The sequence below is a fragment of the Bos indicus x Bos taurus genome, chromosome 10, assembly GCF_003369695.1.
Source record: "Bos indicus x Bos taurus breed Angus x Brahman F1 hybrid chromosome 10, Bos_hybrid_MaternalHap_v2.0, whole genome shotgun sequence".
Lineage (NCBI taxonomy): Eukaryota > Metazoa > Chordata > Mammalia > Artiodactyla > Bovidae > Bos > Bos indicus x Bos taurus.
The window spans coordinates 96,380,708-96,398,146 of NC_040085.1; the positions used below are offsets into that span (position 1 = coordinate 96,380,708).

General features: G+C 38.7%; 1 protein-coding gene across 3 annotated transcripts in view; it reads left to right on the plus strand.

The window, feature by feature from the left end:
• KCNN2 (potassium calcium-activated channel subfamily N member 2) overlaps positions 1–17,439 on the plus strand; it is a 515,917-nt gene that overhangs the window by 480,502 nt on the left and 17,976 nt on the right. For all 3 annotated transcript variants that reach the window (XM_027552617.1, XM_027552615.1, XM_027552616.1), the window contains one exon: positions 16,211–16,321. In XM_027552617.1, the coding sequence (XP_027408418.1) occupies positions 16,211–16,321 (111 nt within the window). The remainder of the gene's footprint in view (positions 1–16,210; positions 16,322–17,439) is intronic.

The following is a 17,439-nucleotide window of genomic DNA, read 5'->3' on the forward strand; positions in this document are numbered from 1 at the left end:
AGTATGATAATCTCTAGGCCCATCCTTGTTGCTGCAAATGGCATTATTTCATTCTCTTTATGGCTGAGTAGTACTCCATTGTTTATATATACCACATCTTCTTTATCCTTTCATCTGCTGATGGACATTTAGGTTGTTTCCATGTCTAAGCTATTGTAGATAGTGCTGTTCTGTACATAAGGATACATGTATCTTTTCAAATTGTAGTTTTGAAAATATATATGCCCAGGAGTGGGACTGCTAGATCATATGGCAATTCTACTCCATAGTGGCTGAACCAACTTACACTCCCAGCAATAGTGTATGAGAGTTCCTTTTCCCTACACCCTCTCCAGCATTTGCTATTTGTAGACTTCTTAATGATGGCCATTCTGACTGGTGTGAAGTGGTACCTACTTGTAGTTTTAGTTTGAATTTCTCTAATAATTAGCAATGTTGAGCATCTTTTCATGTGCCTAATGGCCATCTGTATGTCTTCTTTGGAGAAATGTCTGTTTAGCTCTTGTGCCCATTTTTGGATTGGGTTGTGGTTTTTTTTATTAAGTCGTATTAGTTGTTTGTATGTTTTGGAGCCAAAGACCTTGTCAGTTGTGTCATTTGCAAATATTTTCTCTGATTCTGTAGGCTGTTTTGTTTATAGTTTCCTCTGCTATAGGCTTTCCTTGTGGCTCAGCCGGTAAAGAATCCACCTGCAATGTGGAAGACCTGGGTTCAATCCCTGGTTTGGGAAGATTCCCTGGAGAAGGAAAAGGCTACCCATTCCAGTATTCTGGCCTGGAGAATTCCATGGACTGTATAGTCCATGGAGTCGCCAAGAGTCAGACACGACTGAGTGACTTTCACTTCACTTCATTTCCTTTGCTGTTCAAAAGCTTGTAAGTTTGATTAGCTCCCTTTGGTTTGTTTTTGCTTTTATTTCCATTGCCTTGGGGCACTGGCTTAAGAAAACATTGGTACAATTTATGTCAGAGAATGTTTTGCCTATATTCTCTTCTAGGAATTTTATGGTGTCTTGTCTTATATTTAGGTTTTTAAGCCATTTTGAGTTGATTTTTGTGTAGGGTGGGAGAGTGTGTTCTGACTTCACTGATTTACGTGCGACTGTTAAACTTTGCCAGCACCACTTGCTAAAGAGAATGTCTTTTCCTCGTTGTATGTTCGTGCCTCCTTGTTGAAGATTAATTGCCCATAGGTGTGTGGGTCTATTTCTTGGCTCTGTATTCTGTTCCATTATCTGTATGTCAGTTTCTGTGCCAATAAATAGCATGCTATTTTGACTACTGTAGCCTTTTAGTATTGTCTGGAGTCTGGGAGGGTTATGCCTCCAGCTTTGTTCTTTTTCCTAAGGATTGCTCTGGCAATTCTGGGTCTTTTGTGGTTCCATATAAATTTTAGTATTATTTGTTCTATTTCTGTGAAAAAATATCATGGGTAATTTAATAGGGATCACATTGAATCAGTAATATGACCACTTAAAAAATATTAATTCTTCCCACCCAAGAGCACGGGATATCTTTTCATTTCTTTGAATCATGTTTCATTTTCTGTTATTAATGTTTTGAATTTTGAGCATGTAAGTCTTTCACCTCTTTGGTGAGATTTATTCCTAAGTTTTAGTGGGTTTTTTTTGGTGTGATTTTAAAAGAGATTGCTTACATTCCCTTTTTGGTATTTCATTGTTAGTGTAAAGAAATGCAACCATTTTCCTTATGTCAATCTTTTATCCTGCTGTGTTGCTGAATTAGTATATCAGTTCTAGTAATTTTTGAGTAGAGTCTTCAGGGTTTTCTTTGTATATATTTTACCATGTCATCTGCATATAATGACAATTTTACCTCTTCTCTATGAATTTGAACACATTTTTTTTTTTTTTTTTTTGTCTGATTGCTGTGCTTAAAGACTGCCAATAGTTTTTGAAGAGAAGTGGTGAAAGCGGCATCCTTGTCTTGTTCTAGATTTTGGTAAGAAGGCTTTCGGCTTTGAGTATTATATTGGCTATGGATTTGCCATAAACAGCTTTTACTATGATGAGATATATTCACTCTATACACATTTTCATAAGAATTTTTATCATAAATGAATATTGAATTTTATCAAATGCTTTTTCTGCATCTATTGAGATGATCATATGGGTTTTGTCCTTTTGTTGGTGTAGAGTATCACATTGATTAATTTGCATGTGTTGAACCATCCTTGTGAACCTGGGATGAATCCAACTTGGTTGTGGTTTATGGCCTTTTTTATGTGCTTTCAGATTCAGTTTGCTAATATTTTGTTGAAAATGTTTCTGTCTATATTCACCGAAGATATTAGCTTGTAGTTTTCTTTTGTGGTAATGTCTTTGGTGACAGTGGTGTTACAGAATGTCTTCAGGAGTGTTTCTTCCACTTCAGTCTTTTCGAAGAGTTTGAGAAGTATTGGCATAAGTTCTTTGTATGTTTGGTAGAATTCTCCATTGAAGCCTTCTGATCATGGGTTTTTGCACTTAGTGATTTTTTTTTTTTTTTATTACTGACTTGATTCCATTTCTAGTGACTGGTCCGTTCAAGTTATCTATTTCTTCTTGATTCAGTTTCAGTGGGCTATATGTTTCTCAAAGGTTGTTCATTTCTTTGAGATTGTCCAATCTTTAAGATTGTCAGCTTATAATTTTTCATAACATTCTCTTGGTTTGTTTTTTCTTGCTCTGCAGTATCTTGTTATTTCTCCTCTTTCATTTCTTATTTCATTTGGGTCATCTGTCTTCCCTATAAGCCTGGCCAGAGGTTTGTAAATTCTGTTTACCCTTTCAAAGAACAAACTCTTGGTTTTATTGATTTTTTTTTTTGTATTTTTTTAAATGTCTATTTTATTTATCTCCTCTCTGATCTTTGTTATCTCCTTCCTTCTGCTAAATGTAGGTTTTGTTTGTTCTTTTTCTAATTCTTTTAGGTGGTGCATTAGGTTGTTTTTTGATATTTTTCTTAAAGAAGGCCTGTGAACTTTCCTCTAAGAATAGCTTTTGCTGCATGCCATAGGTTTTGAATGGCTGTATTTTTGTTGTTATTTTCCTCAAAATATTTTTAAATTTCTTCTTTGATTTCATCATTGATCCATTTGTTTGTTTGTTTTTGTTTTGCTAGCATGTTGTTTAGTCACCAAGTAATTGTTTCTGTTTTTTTCTCATTTCTTTTTCTATGGCTGATATCTAGTTTCATGCCATTGCGGTCAGAAAAGATGATTGAAATAATTTCTGTTTAGGCTTGTTTTGTGCCCAAGAATGTGGTCAGTCCTAGAGCATGTTCCAAGTGCACTTGAAAAGAATGCATATTCTCCTTCTTTTAGCTACAGTGTCCTTAATAAGTCTAGGTGTTCTGTTGTATCATTTAGGGTCTCTGTTGCCTTATTGATTTTTGTCCCAAATATCTGCTCATTGATATGTGTCCTATTTTTCCTTGAAATTTGCCATTTTTATTATGTCTTGGTGTAGGTGTGTCTGTGCTTCCTATATCTGGATATCTATTTCCTGCTTTAGGTTTCAGAAGTTTCCAGCTATAATATCTTTAAATACATTTGCAATACTTTCTTCTCTTTCTTTTCTCTCTGAGATCCCTATTAGGCATAGATTGGCATTCTTTATATTATCCCATAGGTTGCTTATGTTGCTTTCATATTTTTTTTTAATTTGTGTTTCTGTCTGCTCTCTTGATTGGGTGATTTCAATTATTCTATCATCTATATCACTTATTCATTCTTCTGCATTATTAAATCTGCTTTTCATAGTCTTTGGTTCAGCTCTTGTTTCTTCACATGAATTCTTTAATTTCTCTTGCCTCTTCCTTATGGTTTCTAATTCCTTTTTATAGTAATCTGCATTTCTGTTGATAGCCTTTCTTAATTCCTTCAATATTCTCATTGTCTCCTTGTTGAATTCAGTGACTATTAGACCAAATAGATCTCTTTCATTGTTTGTTCTTTCAGGAGAATTCTCTCAGTTTTTTAATTGGAAGTGGTTTTTCAGTTTCTTCATTTTACTTATATTTCTTTGCTGGCAACCCACTCCAGTATTCTTGCCTGGAAAATGGTATGGACAGAGGAGCCTGGTGGGCTATCGTCCATGGGGTCGGTCACAAAGGGTTGGATACAACTGAGCAAGCAGGCACGAGTCTAGGAGAAACAGTTATCTATTGTGGTCCTTGAGGGCTATTTTTCTGTGGGAATGCTCCTGTGTAGCTTGCATGGGTTTAATATTTTTGCTGTGAGGGCCATTTGCAGTATGCATACCTGTCACCTTTTTCCTCAGTGTATGCTGGCCATCATCCCCTTGATAGGAGGTGTGACTGATGCTATGTGATTGGATCCTGCACTGGGTATTGAGTGGGCCTCCTCTTTGCTCTTTGGTTATCACTGCCCTGTCCAGCAGAGAAGGCGATGGCACCCCACTCCAGTACTCTTGCCTGGAAAATCCCATGGATGGAGGAGCCTGGAAGGCTGCAGTCCGTGGGGTCGCAAAGAGTCGGACACGGCTGAGCGACTTGCCTTTCACTTTTCACTTTCATGCATTGGAGAAGGAAATGGCAACCTGCTCCAGTGTTCTTGCCTGGAGGAGAATCCCAGGGACAGAGGAGCCTGATGAGCTGCTGTCTATGGAGTTGCACAGAGTCGGACAAGACTGAAGCAACTTAGCAGCAGCAGCAGCAGCAGCCCTATCCAGGACAGGGTCTGCTCCCTAATTATTGGAGTGGAAGCCCCCAGCTCCATTTTGAGCTGTGTTTGTTATGCACTGTGAGGTTAGCGGGATTGGCATGGTCCCATTGGGAGAGAAGTCACTGAGTATTCTTCTGCCGGGCCTGTTCACCTAAGACTATACTCTGTTGTGTCACTTTCTACCCATTGTGTGGGCTCATAAAGTACGTTGCAGTTGGTGCTGCTTTTGGCCCCAACATAGGGATGCTGGCAATCAGCCCCAGTGCCTTTCACATTTCGTTTTTCACAAGACCACCAGCACAGATCCACAGGAGTAAGACCCCAGAACTGTAGTAGTCAAGCACCTGTACCGGCTGTGAGTGCTATTGAGGCAGCTCACACCCTGGCCTGACCCAGCCCCTGTTGTACACACCTACAAAACCCACAACTGCTGTGTGCAGATGCGACCCAGCCACGGGAGCACAAGTTGTTTGTTAAAGTGTTCCACGGATGCTGAATTTACAAAGCTGACAGTGGAGTTGTAAATCTGCAGTTTGTGCAGCCACAAGGGAAGATTTCAGCTCTGCTTCCTAAGTTGCACAACCCCTGGATCTCAGCTGTGATTTCAGTCTCACCTCTGTGCATGGACAACCACTGGCATCTGCTCCCAGAACCACCAAGGTGGTGGCTGGAGCACCAGAGCCTGCCCAAATGGGAGGGGACTGGGGCAAGGGCCAGGCTGTGCAGGCCTGCCTGTGTGGGAGCCTGTCATAGAGTCCATGGGGGCAATAGCCAGAGGTGGGGAAAAGGCTAGAATGGAAGCCACACTCCGCCTTTGTGTGCCATTTGACAATGGCACTACACTTTTATGGCAGCCCAGGGTTCTTCCCTGAAGACTCCTAGTTGCTGCTTCCCACAGTCCAGCCCACTCAGGCTGTCTCCATTCCACCAACAGCAGCCCTCTCCATAGCTCTATCTTCTAAACCTGGTGTTCCAGCACGCAGTCCCTAGCTGTACCAGCATATGTGTGTCTCAAGTTGGGGTGCACAGGGCAGTCGCACAGACTATGTGTATAGGTCTCCCTGTGTCCTGCCACGAACCAGTTGTTGGAACCTCTGAAGTTTCTCTTCTGTCCCAGCTAATCTCCCTGCCAGTGAAGTGATGGAGAAGGAAATGGCAACCCACTCCAGTATTCTTGCCTGGAGAATCCCTTGGACAGAGGAGCCTGGTGGGCTGCTGTCCATGGGGTGGCACAGAGTCGGAGACGACTGAAGCGACTTAGCATGCATGCATGCATTGGAGAAGGACATGGCAACCCACTCCAGTATTCGTGCCTGGAGAATCCCAGGGACAGAGGAGCCTGGTGGGCCGCTGTCCATGGGGTCACACAGAGTCAGACACGACTGAAGCGAATTAACAGCAGCAGCAGTGAAGTGAGGGGACTTCCCAGGATGTGGGAACCTCTATTTACCATCAGAACTGCCTTCCAGAGGGACAGAACCTGTTCCACTTCCTTTTTCTTTTTTTCTACTTGATTATTGTAGAGGTCTTTCTTGTCCTTTCAGATGTTTGAGGTCTGCTAGTGTTCGGTAGGTGTATTCTTGATGTATCTGTGGTAAAATACGTGTTCCATATCCCACTTCATCATCTTGATTCCAATCCCCTAACCCTCTCCTTTTTGAGGAGGCACTAAAGACTTGAGGATTTATTGTTGTGGATGTTATGATAAAGTTTGGGATGAAGTTTAAATGGCTTTATTCTTTTGATTAGAGGTAGGCAAATAATGTTGTTAAATCATAGAATTTCCCTTTTTGTTAATACCAACTAGTTTCTCAGTCTCTCCAACTTTATTATAAAGCAGTTGATTTGCTTAGCATTTAAAAATTTACCCTATCTACCATTTTATATCTGTACATAAAGATGCAACACAAGCTGAAAGCTGTCATTTTTCCTTACCTGTGAGTATATATGATTGTTTCAAGAGTAGAATACAGCCTCATTCATAAGAGTATCTCTTGTCTTATATTAAAATGAAAGTCATTCATTTTTAATGTTTGCTTCTCTAATTCCCTAAAATTATGACAACTTTGTTGGCCCTTTAACTATTTAGAGTGGATTACTGCATTTTTGGCATAAATTATTTTAAAATATGGAGCAGTATCTTCACATTCCTTCAAATAGTGGTTATTATCTAATAATAGGTCCTCTATTGATAGTGAACATTAGATTTCAACAGAGTCCACTATGGATTCCTCAATAAAAGTGAGGTCACTTCAAATTTGAGTGATTTAAGCTTCTTCCATCGTATTGGTAATTCCGTATTTAAAAAAGCAATGCATAAAAGTTTTCTAGTTCATAATCATTTAAAAATCATACTAGTTAATTTTTAAAATTTTATTCAGGGAGCAAAGTATTTAATCATTTTTTACACCACATTAGGTAAAGAACACTTCATAATTCTGTCATCATCAAATTTACCAGATATCAAAAACTCTTAACAAGGTCACATAGCATCTTAGTTGTCAGAGTTCAGTAGTTTTCATCCTGAAGGGTAGGAACACTACCCTTGGGTATGTTAGGGTATGTTAGTGTATGTCTAAATGTTCCTTTAGACGTTTGTAAAAGGACCATAACTTAGCCAGAGCTTATATGAAGAGAATGAATGATATTAAAGAAAGCTAAGCCTAAAGTATATTCCTGCTACTTCCTGTCTGCATTTAAACATTACTTTTCCCCTGCCAGTAGAAGTAGGAGTCTTGAAAAACGAGACTAAAGCCATTCCTTGGTGTTGCATATGTGAGTAAGGAAAAAGAAAATCTATTATCTGTCTTATACAAGTTGACATGAGGTGTTTAATTCTAAGTGATAATTTTGAAGAGGTTTTTACTTTTCTTTTTGCCCTTTGGCTCTTTCTGATGTTGTTGTTCAGGCTATAAGTCATGTCCAACTCTTTGTTACCCCATGAACTGCAGCACACTGGACTTCCCTGTCTCTCACCATCTCTGGGAATTTGCTCAAACTCGTGTCCATTGAGTCGGTGATGCCATCCAACCATTTCATCGTCTGTCGCCCCCTTCTCCTGCCTTCAGTCTTTCCCAGGACCAGGGTCTTTCCAATGAGTCAGCTTTTCACATCAGGTGGCCAAAGTATTGGAGCTTCAGCTTCAGCAACAATTCTTCCAATGAATTTAGGATTGATTTCCTTTAGGATTGACTGGTTTGATCTCCTTGCTGTCCAAGACACTCTCAAGAGTCTTCTCCAACATCACAGTTCAAAAGCATCAATTCCTCGGTGCTCAACCTTTTTTATGGTCCAACTCTCACATCCATACATGACTACTAGAAAACCATAGCTTTGACTATATGGACTTTTGTTGGCAAAGTGATGTTTCTGCTTTTTAATATGCTATCTAGGTTGGTTATAGCTTTTCTTCCAAGGAGAAAACATCTTTTAGTTCATGGCTGCAGTCACCATCCACAGTGATTTTGGAGTCCAAGAAAATAAAGTCTGTCACTGTTTCCATTTTTCCCCATCTATTTGCCGTGAAGTGATAGAACTGGATGCCATGATCTTCATTTTCTGAATGTTGAGTTTTAAGCCAGCATTTTTACTCTCCTCTTTCACCTTCATCAAGAGGCTCTTTAATTCCTCTTCACTTTCTGCCATAAGGGTGGTGTCATCTGCATATCTGAGGTTATTGATATTTGTCCCAGAAATCTTGATTCCAGCTTCTGCTTCATCCAGCCTGGCATTTAACCTGATGTATTCTGCATATAAGTTAAAAAAGCAAAGTGATAGTATATAGCCTTGATATATTCCTTTCCCAATTTGGAACCAGTCCATTGTTCCATGTCTGGTTCTGTTGATTCCTGTATACAGGTTTCTCAGGGGACAGGTAAGGTGGTTTGGTATTCCCATCTCTTTCAGAATTTTCCAGTTTGTTGTGATCCACAAGTCAAAGGCTTTAGCATAGTCAGTGAAGCAGAAATAGATGTTTTTCTGTAATTATCTTTCTTTTTCTATTATCCAATGGATGTTAGCAGTTTGCTCTCTGGTTCCTCTAACTTTTCTAAGTTCTTGGTTCACATAATATTGAAGCCTAGCTTGAAGGATTTTGACCATTATCTTGCTAGCATGTCAAATGAGTGCAATTGTGCAGTAGTTTGAACATTCTTTGGCATTGCCCTTTTTTGGGATTGAATGAAAATTGTCCTTTTCCAGTCCTGTGACCACTGCTGAGTTTTCCTAATTTGCTGGGATACTGAGTGCAGCACTTAACAGCATCATCTTTTAGGATTTGAAATAGCTCAACTGGAATTCCATCACCTCCACTAGCTTTATTAGAAGCAGTGTTTCATAAGGTCCACTTGACTTCACACTCCTGGATGTCTGGCTCTACATAAGTGACCACACCATTGTGCTTATCTGGGTCATTAGACCTTTTATGTACGGTTCTTCTGTATATTCTTGTCACCTCTTCTTAAACTCTTCTGCTTCTGTTAGGTCCATACCATTTCTGTCCTTCATTGTCTTTCCCATTCTGGAAAGGTGTGTTCATTGAATCTCATCAAATAAAGGCCCATTGAAAAGATTGTATCCTTAAATTCTTACTATAGTTTCTATTTTGTGCCCAACAGTTAGAAGAGATGATAGGCCTTTTCAGCCCTGAGGCTGAATTCTCCACCATTGCCCTCAGCAGACCTTCACTTCTCCCCAAGAAAATTTCTTAAGAAATAAGGCAGCTGCTTTTAACTGAAAGTTGTTGTGGCCCTCTCATATTCAACTCATTGTCTCTACAATGCCACCTAAATTTTCTAAACTATCAGCCCTTTGAGTTGGCAGAGCTGCCCTTCCTGTCTCTGAAATACGTGTGCTCACACTGGCACCATTGCTAAGAAGGAGATTTAAACTCAGAGATGACTCATTGTTGATGACCAGGTCTATGCACCACTTCCTTCTTTCCAGCCACTGAAGCACAAGGAGAAGCTGAGCAAGCAAATCAATCTGAAGCAGAGTTGGGGTTCCTAAACCCAGGTTTTACCACTGAACTCAAAAAGCACACACATACCTTCTCCCTGCTTCCTTAGGACGAGGACATTTTAACTGACCTCTACCCTCCTATCAACAATACAGTTCATTCTCGAACAACATGGATTTGAACTGCATGGGTCCACTTACATGCAGATATTTTTCAGTAGTAAATACTACGTACTACACAATCTGTGGTTGATTGGATTTGCGAGTAGAGGGCACACTGTAAGTTATACTATAAGTTATTCTCGATTTTCAACTGCAAGGGGGCTTTGTGTCCCCAGCCCCCTCTTTGTTCAAGGGCCAACTGTATTTGAAGATACTCAGAGGCAGGGACATTTTAATAGAGGGAATTTGTCTTCAAAGTTACTTTGAATATTGTTTATTCTCATGACCTAAAGAGATCTTGTAAAACTCCAGTGGGATATAATACTAAAGCTGAATGCTTGTTTTATGCATTTTTATGAAAAAATAATTGTGTCAGAAAAGTGCATTGAAAATATATTTATTGTTGTAGGGTATTGAGTCAATCAACTCCAGGGACAGAGAAATGGGCAAAGTTTTCAATTTCCCTTTAAAGGAAAAGTTAATATTTAAAATGAAAGTAATCTTTCAGCTATTTCATTAATTTAGGTGTATTTTTGGTAGAAAATATGATTTTTTCAAAATAACTGTATGTTAACAAATTTTTATTAGTGATAGTCCATCAGTCAGCTATAAAACTGAAGCTTGACCTTTTAGGAGTTATTGTAAGACAGAAGGATAATTTAACAGTGGAATCATTTGAACGTTAGCAAATTTTTGCAGTCATTCTCTGTGGTGATGAGTATTCTGGAACTACCCTCCACATTATAAATTTCATTATTATTATGTTGAATATTTGGCAGATGCCTTTTTCAATAATGAAAGAATCAAAACCTTTTCCCAGTGTGCTGTTAAAGGAATTTCCATTTCCATAGGCTTATATATTAAGTTATTAAAGCTTGATCCCAAAGTGGTGCTTCAACATGATTTTTAGAAGTATATTTGTAGGATGAGCATCACTAGTGATCTCATGTAAAAATATGTCATATCTCTGAATTTTTTGAACTATGTGATAAATGATCTTGGGGAAAATGAGCTACTTGAACTTCTTACATTCTAGGGATTGGCGTGGCTTCCCATGTATGTGCTATATTAGAGAAGAATACAGCAGAGAAAGGCACTACATTTTACTTATTGCTGTATCTATAACATGAATGATCTACAACATTGTATTAATTTCTGTTGTACAGCAAAATGACTCAGCTACATTTATACATGTGTATATTCTTTCTTACACTCTTTTCCATTATGGTTTATCCCAGGAGATTGCATACAGCGCCCTGTGCTATACCGTAGGACCTTGTTGTTTATCCATGGTATATATAATAGTTTGCATATACTAACCCCAAATTCCCAGTCCATCCTTCTCCCTTCCCACCCCTCCCTTGGCAACCACAAGTCTGTTCTCTTTGTCTGTGAGTCTCTCTCTGTTTTCTAGAGGGTTTCATTTGTGCCATGTTTTAGATTCCACATGTAAATAATATCATATGGTATTTGTCTTTCTCTTTCTAAGTTCCCTTATTATAATAACCTCTAGGTCCGTCCATGTTGCTGCAAATGCATTCCTTCATTCTTTTTATAGCTGAGTAGTTTTCCATTGTATGTATATACCACATTTTCTTTATCCATTCATCTGTTGATGGACATTTAGGTTGCCTTCATGGCCTAGCTGTTGTGAATAGTACTGCTATGAAAATAGGGCTGCATATGTCTTTTCAAATTATGGTTTTACCTGGATACATACTCAGGAGTGGAATTGCTGGATCATGTGGTAGCTCTATTTTTAATTTTCTGAGAAACCTCCATACTGTTTTCCATAATGGCTGTACCAAATTACATTCCCACCATCAGCACAGGAGGGTTCTCTTTTCTCCACACTCTCTCCAGCATTTATTGTTTGTAGACTTTTTGATGATGACCATGTTGACTGGTGTGAGGTGATAGCTTGTAATTTTGAGTTGTATTTCTCTAATAATTAGTGACGCTGAGCATCTTTTCATGTGCCAATTAGCTATCTATGTCTTCTTTAGAGAAATGGCTATTTAGGTCTTCTGCCCATTTTCCAATTGGCTTTTTTGTTATTGAGTTGTATGAGCTCTTTGTATATTTAGGAGTTTAAGCCCTTTTTGGTTGTGTCATTTACAAGTATCTTCTCCTATTCTTTGGGTTATCTTTTTTTGTCATTTCCTTTCCTGTGCGGAGACTTCATTTCAATTTGTCAGCATCTAAGACTCTCCAGGTGTTGGGATTCAACTATAGCTTATGTTTTCTGATTGTCTTTTGTCTGCTCACTTTAGCATAATGAGCATTAATACTTATACACACACACACACACACACACACATTAGTTTTCTGAGTATCTTGAAGTGGCAGGTTAGTTACTTGCTTAGTTTTTTTTAATAGCACAAATGAAATGAAAGAAAAGTAACCAGGATACATTTTCTGACTTTGGTGAAAGAACTATGACTCATCTCGTTAAAGGCATGCAGGGATTTTAATTTCAGAGAGTAACATATGTTAGCCCCAACTGTTTCTATATCCATTGTGATCATGGCAAGATTTGGAGAGAATGTTGTAAAAGCATATTTACATTCATTCTTATTCACTTTATGAAACAGAATGGCTCAGGAAGTAGATACTGAGTGGACAGTAATATCACATCATTTCTTAAATTACTATAATCATTAATGTGTTAGCAGGAACTTACTTTGAACCTAGAAAACTTTCGGGGATGAGCCAGCTTCAGTTTGCATAACTATAAAAGTTACTTTTTTGAAATCTGATTCTATACATATCAAAACATCTTGTGATTTATTAAGAACTTGGAAGGTATAAGACTTACATATAAGGAGCTAAGGACTTTGGAAAAAAAGGTTTCTAAGTGGCTTTTGGGGTATAATTAAAAGGGTGCAAGTGTGATCATGGAGTGAGGGATATAAAGAATAGTTTCACTAATTACTTAACTGTCAGATTCCCTTGCTTCTGCACTTTGCAACAGACATACTAATTGTAATACACAAAATTTTTGGTGAGCTAGAGAACGCTCAGCAAGAAATGGGCCAGCAGCAGGAAAAAGCAGAGCACAAGAATAAACACAAATAAAAATCAACTTCCAAATGTTCTTGATACCAGTGATTTTCCACTCCTGTTGGGATTTTGATTTCTTTCCAGAAGAATCGGACCAATGGCCTCCTGCCACCGGAGAACAATATTCAGCATATAGTGCCAACTGCCATTTATAGCTATCTCTCTAGTGGTCGAAGCCCCTCCTTTTTTTATATTCGCTGTTTATTAAAAAGCCACTGCTGTTCTTGACTTTCTCATTGCTCATGATTGATGAGTGCCGGGGAGCAGACATGCAACAGGTGACCCTGTACTTGTCAAGAGAATGTTCTCATGCCATCGGTGGGTACCAATGACTAGCCTGAGTGGTTACTTCTTCCTTCCATTGATTCAGGCTAACCTCTTTTACTATAACTTACTTAGATTTTGTGGCAATAAAATAGGTTTAGATACTTCAAAAGGCCATTTTTTTCCTTCATTAGTACACAGCCCTAAAATCACTTTATTTCATTGTCTACACATGGCCCCTGTGAGCTGAGGAGAGGGTCAATACTGAGAGAGTTAAAGCTTAGGGCCCTTTAAGGCTTCTGCCTGCAATGTGGGAGACCTGGATTTGATCCCTGGGTGGGGAAGATTCCCTGGAGAAGGAAATGGCAACCCTCTCCAGTATTCTTGCCTGGAAAATTCCATGGACAGAGGAGTGTGGTGGGCTACAGTCCACGGTGTCAAGAAGAGTCGGACATGACTGAGCAACTTCAGTTTCACTCATGGCCCAAAATATCAGCATAGCTAACAACACAACTCAGACATTGCTGACCCTGTGCTTTCTACCCTCTGCCTTTATGGTCCTTGTTTATCATTTCCTGAAAGTCTTCATAAGTAAGTGAAATGACTTAAGTAAAAATCTTTATCTTGTGTTTAAAATAGAGAGCAGTTGATGTAGCTTGCCATTTTCTCTCCGTATCCTCCTTCACTCAAAGCAGTGACTCTATGTTGGAATCAGACAGAGCCCTTTAAAAGATTCTAGTCACAAGATAATTTGACTTAAAAGTTGTACCACTCAAACAATAAGAATAATGTTTTGCCTTATGTTGATAACTAACCGTAGTGCTCAATTTTTAAACATTCATACTTTAAGAGTTGATAATAAGCTGAAGTTTTGCTTAGAAATACAGTGCTCTATATTGTGCAATGGAAATGATCACAAATAGGAATATATGTGATCTTACATATGGATAAAGGTATGAATATGTAATCTTACATATGGATAAAGGGGTAAAGGGTGGAAAATATACCAATGGTAGTCAGAGTCCATAATTGAATAATTACTTACTCTGCCTTAATTGCCTCATCTCTAAAATCAGAAGGTTAAACCAGGTAGGTCTAAAAACCTCTGGCCTCTTTCTCTGATGATGTGATCAGTATCACTTCATTTCTGAGGATATTGATTTCTCCACAGAGCTTGGTGGATGGAGATATTTAAACCCTCTGGAAATACTGTATTTAAATAGCATTACCCTATTAGTAAGACCATCTCTGTATATTTGTAATTATCAGATTGTGGCAATAGAAAACAGTGTATTTTCTTTTCCTCTCCTCAATCTTGTCCCTCTTTGTAACAACTCATTCAGTAAGATAAACAATTCCTTCTTTGGTTAATAGTTGAATGGCTAAATTACACTTTTTAATTCAAATAAAGTGATTCTATAATTACATAATAAAACATAAGTATGAATTATGAAGAAAGATCATTTTCCTAGGTTGAATTTTTTAAGGTTAATAAAGATAGGTAAAGGTTAGGTTAAATGTTTTCTTAAACTACAAACTTTGTCACTTTAAATGTGAGCATTTGTTTGTATAAGTAATATGTATTCAATATAAATAATGTGGACTGTTAAGGAAAGCACAAAGAATAAATTAACTTACTGGTATTCCAGCCATTGAGAGAGAAACTCTGTTCATGGTTGGGCTTCTTTGCTTTCCAAATATGAATTCCTTTTAAAAAAATAAAATTAGAAGCAAGTTACATATACAAGTTTTTAACTTACTTGTCTAAATTTTATAGTCTTTAGATATTATAGGAATAAAATTTTATTATTTTTATAATATGAAAATGCTGTAAGTAATAACCAATCCCTTATACTTAAATATTTAAGATGTAGACCACAGTTTTAAGAGGCTGCAGAGTTGCTATTAAAACTAGTGATTTTTAGACCTATTGGGAATGAGGAAAACCAGGTTTCCTTGTGGGGATCTGAGATTCTCTTGGAGGGCTATTCAGTGAGCATCCTATCATCTTAGCTAACATAAAGGGGATGCTATTTAAAAGTAGTTTAAAAGGATTCCAGTCTGTTGCAAAATCCCCAAGTACCATAACGTGTTTGTGCCCCTCTTCTGTGGTTCATTGTTGTCTCTACCTAGACAGCTAGGTAGTCTCAGCTCTCTCTGGTTCTCCCCAGGTTGAGGCTCTGTCTGGAGCAGGACCTCCTAGCCTGGGCCCTCCCATAGGTGCCCCAGCTTTGCCTCCTGACCCCAAATGTAATCACTGGTCTTTGAATCAGGAAGACCTCATGCCTCACAACTTGGAATGCATGCATCTTGACTCCAGAGCCGCAGGGCTTTCATCTCTGCGGCATGGCAGTATCACACTTCTCCTAAGAGGTCAGTACGATAGCCTATAACTTAGAGAAGGGACCAGTGTTGAGTTTTTCAAAATCAAGGTAGCACGTGCCTCTCTTCATACTGGTGAACATCTGGAGCAGTAAGGTGGTTATCCCTGACCTTTAGCATTTCCTGTATGTGTGTTGTCCAGGTTCAGATCTTTCTGTGATCCTTTCTGTTCTGTGCGTGGACCAGTTGGAAGCTGTGCATACAATGCATCTCTTTCCATTCCTGACCTTTCACGGTTGACCATCCTGAAGACCTGCTGGTTTTTTCTTGACAGATTATAGAGTTTTACTTTTTAGAGAATAATTCTTATTTCCTTTCTGTGAATGTATGCTAAGACACTGACTTATATTTCTGTTTTGCTCTGTCTTTAAGTATAACTGATTTGCTCTGTTTTTAAGTCTGAAAATTCAGCAAGTTGCTGTTTTACCATTCATTTCATATAATTAAAATATGTTCAATACAAACATCATGCTTTAGTTCTTAGTTCACCTATTTTACATTTTTTAACATCAGTCTAAAGGCATGTTACTTATGTTTATTGGCCGTGTAGTTTCTGTCATATTGATGGAAGACAGCGATTACTACAATTTACTTTTTATCTCTAGGTAGTCATGTACATAGTACAAAACATTATTTAATGAGGCTGAGACCAAAAAATAGTAACTCTAGGGGTTTTCTCTTCTCTCCTGCTTTTCAGGGTGCTGGTTGCACAGCCCTGGTGGTAGCTGTGGTAGCAAGGAAGCTAGAACTTACCAAAGCAGAAAAGCACGTGCACAACTTCATGATGGACACTCAGCTGACAAAAAGAGTAAGTTACCACCCCTGTATCTCCAAAGGGAAGAGTCATGTTTTTTCTTTCTTTGTTTTAAATCATTTTATATTGGGATATAGTTGATTTGCAATGTCATTATAGTTTCAGGTATATAGCAAAGTGATTTAGTTATACATGCTCTGGGGTCTCCTCCTGATGCCAATCCCCTAGTCTGGGGAACCCTACGTGGGTTCAGACCTTCACTCCTGTGGGAGAACAGAGGGAGAGAATCCTGTGATATAATTATTCTTCAATGTGAGGGTTGCCTACCTGTGGGGTATGGGACTGGACTGAATCACCAACGAGCCCCTCCTGCCATTCCGTTGTGGCTTCTTCCTTTGGAAGGAGCATGTCTTTTTTGGTAGATTCTAGTCCTTTTTTGCTGATGGTTGTTCAGCAGTTAGTTGTGATTTTGGTGTTTTTGTGAGAGGAAGTAAGCGCTGATCCTTCTACTCTGAGTCTTGTCCGGAGCTCTTGTTTGCTATCACTGTTGGGCAATAATAGTTTTACTTTGACATCGGAAGCTGAAATGACATGGTTTAAAGTGAAAGCATTCTTGAAGTCAGTTCTATTTTTTCACATGGAGTCTAAACTTTTCCTAACTTTAGGTCAGTCAGGAAATAATTGGGAAACCTTGGTATTTACTGAAGTATAAAAAGGGACCACATAAGTCTAATATTGTTGGGGTTCTGAAGGACTGAGCGACTTCACTTTCACTTTTCACTTTCCTGCATTGGAGAAGGAAATGGCAACCCACTCCAGTGTTCTTGCCTGGAGAATCCCAGGGAAGAGGGAGCCTGGTGAGCTGCCGTCTATGGGGTCGCACAGAGTCGGACACGATTGAATCACTTAGCAGCAGCAGCAGCAGCTGTATTCCAGGGATCAGAGAATTTTAAACTTTCATAATGCTCTTCCTTCAGCAAATCAGATGAAAGTTGTGTCTCTTCCTGCTTGGCAAAAAAAAAAAAAAAAGACTTGTATTCTCACTAATGTTGCACTTGGGTCTCCTTTAAGGATCTAGATCTGAGAGCTAAGTGGCCTTCCTTTAGTTTTAATGACTAGGACTGATTTCCCCAAACTGATCAAGTTTTCTGACGTTACTGCTTTTCTGTTGT